The sequence below is a fragment of the Condylostylus longicornis genome, unplaced genomic scaffold (genome assembly GCF_029603195.1).
Source record: "Condylostylus longicornis isolate FDR11 unplaced genomic scaffold, ASM2960319v2 ptg000044l, whole genome shotgun sequence".
Lineage (NCBI taxonomy): Eukaryota > Metazoa > Arthropoda > Insecta > Diptera > Dolichopodidae > Condylostylus > Condylostylus longicornis.
Genome location: NW_026578013.1, coordinates 3139611 through 3146995, shown reverse-complemented (window position 1 = coordinate 3146995; position 7385 = coordinate 3139611). Strand labels below are relative to the sequence as shown.

General features: G+C 30.5%; 2 protein-coding genes across 2 annotated transcripts; one reads left to right on the top strand and one right to left on the bottom strand.

Moving 5' to 3' along the window:
• Positions 1-1238: 1238 nt before the first annotated feature.
• Positions 1239-2236, top strand: LOC129610091 (uncharacterized). Its single transcript, XM_055522444.1, has 2 exons — positions 1239-1739; positions 1795-2236. The coding sequence occupies exons 1-2, from the start codon at positions 1340-1342 to the stop codon at positions 2097-2099; spliced, it is 705 nt and encodes a 234-aa protein (XP_055378419.1). The 5' UTR covers positions 1239-1339; the 3' UTR covers positions 2100-2236.
• Positions 2236-7244, bottom strand: LOC129610090 (trafficking protein particle complex subunit 8). Its single transcript, XM_055522443.1, has 17 exons — positions 7008-7244; positions 6780-6941; positions 6424-6715; positions 6225-6363; positions 6021-6170; positions 5750-5956; positions 5590-5693; positions 5439-5523; positions 5218-5381; positions 4703-5165; positions 4498-4641; positions 4285-4432; positions 3599-4219; positions 3330-3540; positions 3046-3263; positions 2946-2984; positions 2236-2895 (listed from the first exon to the last, which is right to left on the bottom strand). The coding sequence occupies exons 1-17, from the start codon at positions 7171-7173 to the stop codon at positions 2294-2296; spliced, it is 3915 nt and encodes a 1304-aa protein (XP_055378418.1). The 5' UTR covers positions 7174-7244; the 3' UTR covers positions 2236-2293.
• Between the last annotated feature and the right edge of the window lie 141 nt (positions 7245-7385).

The window sequence follows — 7385 nt, the reverse complement described above, 5'->3', positions numbered from 1 at the left end:
TTACCAATCTTTTCCATTTACGTCTTTCTTGTTCAGGTAATGCTTCTGTTGAGTTGATATCGATGTTTTCTTCTATTATGCCATAACTATCTCTTATAAGCCATACTGGTACTGCGGAACCAAATTAAGTTTATTATTTTTCAACTCCATTCCGCCCTTCATCATTTCCATTTCATATCCAGTATTCTGCGCACATTTTTGTTCGCGGCATTCCTTAATTATAATATTAAGTCCAAAGCGGGCATAGCTCTCGGATAACTCCTTCTAGCGGATAGGTACAAGCTGAACGTAATTTTATCCTGGCTTTAAAATATACATAACTGCATGCAAAGGTAGAACAACCGTGAATTTGTTGTACTGGCTTGCCTTTTCCTACTCTGTCTCAGTAGTCTTTAATTTACATATTCACATTCTTCCTATTCATCTTAATCCGGAACTTGTATCTTATGGAATCACCACACACACTTTTTCAAAGCATACTATTGGTACTTTTTCTTCAACTTTAAATATTTTTCGAACATCTTCTAAAGTCTGTTTGGAATACATACATATACTATATATTACTTTTTAGGTACATATATATTACATACCTATTAATATATACCACACACCCATTATATTTGATATACATTATCTATTGTAAAGAAACTTGAAACTCAATACGAATATTATTCGATATATGTTTTCGATACTGAAATATATCCAATACTCGTTTATTCGATAGTGAAAATTGTTCAATATTCAAACATTCGATAGCCCAATTCATTCGATAGTGTTCATTACCATTTAAAATACACTAGCACCAGTCTTTTATATTTATACGACGGCTTTTGTATTAATATTTGTCAATTAGACATAGTGTACGAGTACGTTTCATTCTCCTTTCCGACAAGCTTATTCTGTAAGGGGAATGCTTGTTATTCGATTCTTACTCTTTCGTCTGTATTAAGAGTCAATCACATCTTTGCCGCCTAAACTTTATTCCTGTTGTTTATAGGTATTTTTAGTTATGAGTTAATAATTTTTTTTCGTTTAAATTCGTTTTTTAAGAGAAACGGAAAATACGCGAAAGAAATGAAAAAGTTTCGAAATTTGACAGCTAGAAGATCAACCTAATGTAGAAATGGTCATAACAAATAAATTTATCTTATAAAACAATTTAAGAATCTGTGATTGGTTGAATCATTTTCACGTCAAATAGACACAACTTCAAACGTCAAAGCGAGTGGAATCGAAAATTGGTTAGTTTCGTGAAGTACTTACATATGGATACATAACAAAAAAAAAAAAGAAAATTTAAATGTGATTTTATATGTCGTGAAATAAAATTATCTCAAAAATGGTTACCAAATTTGATCGAGAGAAAGTTGAACAACAACTTGTTTATATATCTATTAGTTTAGGAACTATTTTTGCTTGCATGATATATACAAATGGTGGAAAAAATTGGTCAATATTAGGAAAACTAGAATCACTAATTCTACCAATTGTATTTGTGGGTCTTTTAGTTAAAGTGTGTATGACAAAATATTACAGTAGAAAAGAAAAGGATTTATTAACACAGCAGAAAGCCAAACGAAAAAGCGTATATTTACCTCCTCGAGAAATTGTTGGTGGATTAATACTTCAATTAGTGTGCTGTTTATTATATGCTTTTATTTGCATTATATTAGGTGCACCAGTTTTGCAAAACTATGAAGAGACATTCGTTTTAGCTTTGTTGTTAACTATAACTACAGGTATACAAAAATGTTGTTTTGGAAGCCAAAAGTAATTTGTTTTGTCTTGTTTTAGTATCCCCAGCTGTTTTAATATTGGGGGGAAGCGGAGCTTTGCAACTATGTTTTTGTGAAAAAGTGGAATATTATTCAAAAAGTGACGAAATTTCTTTAAATATTCACAAGTACGAATTAATGGGAACCTTGTTTGGGGCATGGGCAGCATCTGTTGTATCTCCCTTAGATTGGGATAGAGATTGGCAGGCTTATCCAATCCCAAATGTAATTGGAGCTTTACTGGGTAATGCTATTGGTAATTTGATAGTTTGGACGAAAGTCCTGTTTTCAACAGCAAAAGTATTTTTTAAAAAAACTAAGTAGTTATGTTTTTATATTGTTTTTCATAAAATAATTATAACCTGATAAAAAATTAATGTATCCCATCCTTTTTTTTAAATCTTATCAATTTTATAAATCCATTAAAAAAAATATCATCTTCTAGTCATTAAAAAAAGTATTGTAATGGTTTTTAAATAAATATTATTTATTTAATTACGAAATAATATGGATTATAACTAAAAAACTTTTGTATTTTCTATTTGACCTTTTGTGTTTAATAACATGCTTTCATCTTCAAGTAAGCATCGTTTACCAAAAATTGTTTTATTCGGCTCCCATTGATCATCATCAAAATCGTTATCAATTTCATTCATACCTTCAAATTCATATATTTTGTGATATGAATGATCTCCTAAATAAGTCTTAATTCTATAATCTGCGGTTTCTGGGCATGAAACCTGTTCATAAAGATTTCGTAATGGGATAAAATGTTGACCGTAAGCTGAACGTTGGGACGAACTGGCTTCTGTTATTATTGCAGTCCATGTAATAGCGATAGTCATATGAGGATCATAAGTTGCTATCATGCTATTAAATTCTTCGGTGCTGATTGCTGCATTGTATACATTTAAGTAGCGGGTTTCATGTTTCATAAGAAAACTATAAATCTTTTCAAACGAAGGAATGATTTGTAAGTGATGATTTAAATTGGGTGTTACTGGCAAAGCTGAAAGTCTTGTTTTAATATATTCAATTTCTGACTTAACTTTCTTAGCAGCTGGATTCTCCATAAGTTTACAACGGAAACTAACTGATTTTGATGGTTTTAAACACTTTTCTAAAATTAAAACTTTATTATAACAAAGTTATTTTGAAAAAAAAACATACCATTTAACTGTCCATTAACTATTTCCATTTCATTTGTGTCTGTGAATATTTAAAGTGATATTAAAACATTGTTACATTAAATAAGTTATGCTAAACCTACATAATATTCTATCAGTATTAAGTTTATATTTTGGACAATACATTTCAATCGAATTTATATAAACTTCAGTCATTAGAGGATGATGCTCTTGATTCATATTTTTCAAATGAACATCCAGTCCTAACTCATTTGTCATTAAATTACCAACTACAGTGGTTACTTCTGCTTGAAGGCATTCGAAAACGTTGATATCCCATTCATGTCTAACTAATCGATACCTAAATTTGAATAATTATTAATTACTAATATTATAAAATTTGATATAACTTATTCATCGAGTTAACCTAATTTTTGGATAATCCTTCGGCATGGAGTAGTATACTAATAGACGCAACTTATGTTCTCCTATAATATATGGCGCTTGTATCCACATTTGAATTGTTTTAGTTTCCTCAGATTTCAAAGTATTAGAAGCAATCTGAGGTATTTTAAATACATGCTGTTTTCGCATTTCTTTGTCTTTACTTAGTGCTTCATTTGTTAAGTCTTTGTAATCTGAAATCAAAATGAATTTAATAAAATCGTGTTTAATAAATAAATAATATATTTTAACCTTTTAAGACTGATAAGGGTAATCCCACATGATCATTTAAAAATGTTATACACCTTGGTTGCTCTGTACATAAATAAATGCTTTCAATTGGCAACATTCCCGAATTTCTTAAGCAAATAGTGATTGGCATAATTTCTCCTACAACAACATCTGTAGGTATTTTAGAAAAACTAACATGGAGTGAAGGAGCTGGTGGTAAAATTTCTATATTGAGCTTATTATCGAATAATACTGGGCGTTCTACATTTGCTGAAAATTTTTCAGTTACTTTTATAGGCTGAGGCTCAAATAATATGCTGCCTAATAGTTGCCCAGCTTCATTTGTAGAAGCCATACGGCCAGCTATTCCAATAATGCGTAATTCCCCAATCAATTTTGGAGTTAATTTAAATTTCAAAATTTTTTCTTCACTTTCATTCAATACGATTTGCTGACTGTCAGTTGTTACCATAGATGAATTAATTATTTCTTTCTCACGTTCCGTACATTTCCCTTCGAAGAAAACTTTATTTGTCACTTCCGCATTGTTTTCAAGTGAAAACTTCCATAATAAATTGATATCAGAGAATGTAATGCTTGGTTTAATAGTATTTTGCACACAAACACTGATTTCAATAGGATCTAAAATTTAAAGAAAAAAATCATTAAAAGTCCAAAAAATTTTAACTTAATAAAGTATTTTTTACCCCCATGAACGCTTAAAGGTTTATCGGTTGTAAGATTTTCTGAGGTAAATAAACATTTGGCTGGTTTAAATACCATTGGTTTCGCGGAAACATGGGTCACTACTATTTCTTCCAGTTTTTGCCATATTGCTTCATTTTTCAAGTTTGACTAAAAAGAGTTAAGGCACATAAAATACTAATAATCCTAATTTTTAAAAATATTGAACCAATTACATTGATATTGACGTTTGTTGCAGATATGTACAAAGGATTAGTTACAGGCGGATGAGAAGTTACTAATACTCTTAAAGATGCTTGATTTACTTTTGGTAAAGCAATTTCAAGGAGCCCAACACCATTATTTTGGTTTATTAGTTCCTAAAAAAAAAAAACCTGTATAGGTTTTTTGATCTTCAATTTAAAAAAACATATTGAATACTTTTTGTGTTGCAATATATTCACGAAGAAAAGCTGCTTGTTGCGCAACATTTTGCAAACTCAACGGTCTTAGCAAATGAGCTAGAGACTTGCTAGCAACGTCCAGTTTTTTAAGTGTAACTGCTTGTTTGCCTATTGTGTATTGAATATGATCTTCTGCTAAACTCCAACCACGATCTTGAAAAATTTGATAAGCCTGCTTGTAACATCGAAAAGCATGTTTTCTTTGTCCACATCTAGAAAATCGATTTCCTGACAGCACAATGTGGAATGCGTATTTTCTATACATTGGTGGTTGAGATGCTAAAAAACAATATGACGCTTGTTCTAGCAAAAGAGCTGATCTTAAATCTGATTCTTCACTAGTCATCCGTATCAATTGTTTGGCAGCTTCACCATAAAGTTTTGCATTTTTCAAACATTCAACACTCAGCAAAGTTGCACGTGTAGCAAATTGTTGCAATCTAAAATTTATTAATGCAGTTATATTCAGAAAAATTTATAAAAATGTTATACCTGCAAGAAGTTAAATAACATTCTATCGCGCTTTCCATATAATCATAAGTTTTTCGATTTGCAGTCCCTAACATAAATGCTGACAATGCAGCCATTTCTAAAGCCCCAGCGAAATATTGCCAAGCTGAATCTGCGTTAAAATCTCTTTTGGCTTGATGATAAGCCTTCAACATTGTAAAATATATAAACGAAGCATAATTAACTATGTAAATACTAAATACCTGAAAAGCTAAATTGTAGTGTCCAAACATAAAATATAAATCACCAAGTTTACGAGTTTGAAGTTCACAAGATTCATTTGTGTAACTGCAGTAGGGTAAGTAAATTAAAAATCAAAAAATCCACTTCAAACATTAGTTATAAGGCACTTACATTACTGCATTTTGACTTCCACTACCAGCTACAGGCTTACTGGTTGCAAATAAACGCTTAGTAGCACTTAGTAATGATTTGCTTACACCTTTTTTGTTTGTTATCTAAAATAATAACGAATTATATTATTGATTCCAATCTATCAATATAAAGAATTCACAGCTTCGTTTAAAGTTCCAACAATACGTTCAACATACGGAATTAATCCGCGAACTGTATAATCTTGAACAAAATGTTTTAAATTTTCAATATCAGTTGGTCCAAGGTACATTCCATGTGGAGCATCATAATCACTTTCACTTGCCCACACATTTGGATTTAAAGTTTGTGAATTAATACTTTCAGAGCTATTCGAAAATTTTGAATGCTGAAATTTAAGGAAATATCAGCTAAAACAATTAAAAATCTCATTTTTTTCTTCTACTAATTACAATTGCTTCAGTAGCTTGCTCTTGTATTGGACTTAGAGGATGTAAAAATCCCTCTGATTCGTTATTTCCTTCAATTGTCACGGAAGGCATAGCTGAAACGGTATTATCTTGTGGAGTTTTAGGTGCACTTCCTTGGTCTGATAAGTTGTCCTGAAGTGTAAATGAAATGTAAATAATAATTTTCAAAATTTATTTTTGGGTTACTGATTTTGGAGCTCTTTTGAGATAATTTGTCCAAGGGTCTACGGCTTCACTTGAAGGTTCTGTTAGAGAATTTATCGCTACTAAAAAGCACTTATTATCACCAAAAGTGGATTTTAATATTTCATATGTCTGCTGAGCTCTGTAATACAAATATATATATATTTAATAATAATTTAAAAGATAAATGGCAAAGTTAGACTTCGATATATCGCCCTGGGATAAGTCATGTAATAAAACATAACTATTTAATACATCATTATTTTGAAACCATTTTGGTAATTTTTGTGGTGTTATATTTTGAAGCATTTGAACTTTTTTTGTTAACTGGTTTGCTGTATCCAATATATTTGGATCTGACCCCGACAAAACAATTAAACAACTTAAAAAATGTCTCGTAAACTCATGGTCAGCCGGAAACTGAACTGTTAAAAATGCCTCACGCCAATTCTCAAACCATGGTTCTGATTGTGGAATTTCTACATTCATTAGCCCTAAAAGAATTTAAAAATATGAATTATAATAAGTTTTTATAATGTAGAAAATAGAAAAAGAAACCTATTTGGGAAACTTTAGATTTTTCAAAAGCAGCATTTGTGACCGCTTCATTAAGCATTTTCCTAGCTAATGTTGTTTGTGGTGGTCTCCATCCTATATCACAAATATTCAAACGTAGTCCTTTTATTGAAACACTTGTTCCTGAAGTATCCCGAAAATGGGCTAAAGAGGCATTTTTTGTTTATTTTCTAAATAAAAAAAAAATTATTTTTTAAACAATTTTTATACCATCATTTGCCAATTTGGCAAAAGGTTGCAGTAACTCTACGAAACTTAAATTATTTCGTTGGCACAATTCATCAGCATATGGACTTGTTATTGCACCGACAAGCGGGGAGAACACATATTGAATAATTTCTCGAGTACTTAAATTTTGCCCGGTAATATGTATCATTTTATTATGTTTTGAAAAATCTAAATAGGAATGTTGTCAATTTTTAGAAATTCAATTTTGCTTTTATCATCGTATCAGCTGTAAATTGACAGCGGTTGCATATTCGGTAGAATTCGTATTTATGTAAATATTTAACCTGATATTTTAAAACTTTGTTTAATTTGTCATTGATTGCGTTTATGCTATTCTACTTTGGGAATAGCTAAACGTTC

What these genes read in the sequence shown, in the direction of transcription:
- LOC129610091 (XM_055522444.1), top strand. Translation starts at nt 1,340, where the DNA reads ATGGTTACCAAATTTGATCGAGAGAAAGTTGAACAACAACTTGTTTAT. An exon ending in GTTGTTAACTATAACTACAG is followed by an intron (nt 1,740 to 1,794) that starts GTATACAAAAAT and finishes GTCTTGTTTTAG; the next exon opens with TATCCCCAGCTGTTTTAATA.
- LOC129610090 (XM_055522443.1), bottom strand. Translation starts at nt 7,173, where the DNA reads ATGATACATATTACCGGGCAAAATTTAAGTACTCGAGAAATTATTCAA. An exon ending in TCCCAGGGCGATATATCGAA is followed by an intron (nt 6,364 to 6,423) that starts GTCTAACTTTGC and finishes TTTGTATTACAG; the next exon opens with AGCTCAGCAGACATATGAAA. An exon ending in TAATACTGATAGAATATTAT is followed by an intron (nt 2,985 to 3,045) that starts GTAGGTTTAGCA and finishes AAATATTCACAG; the next exon opens with ACACAAATGAAATGGAAATA.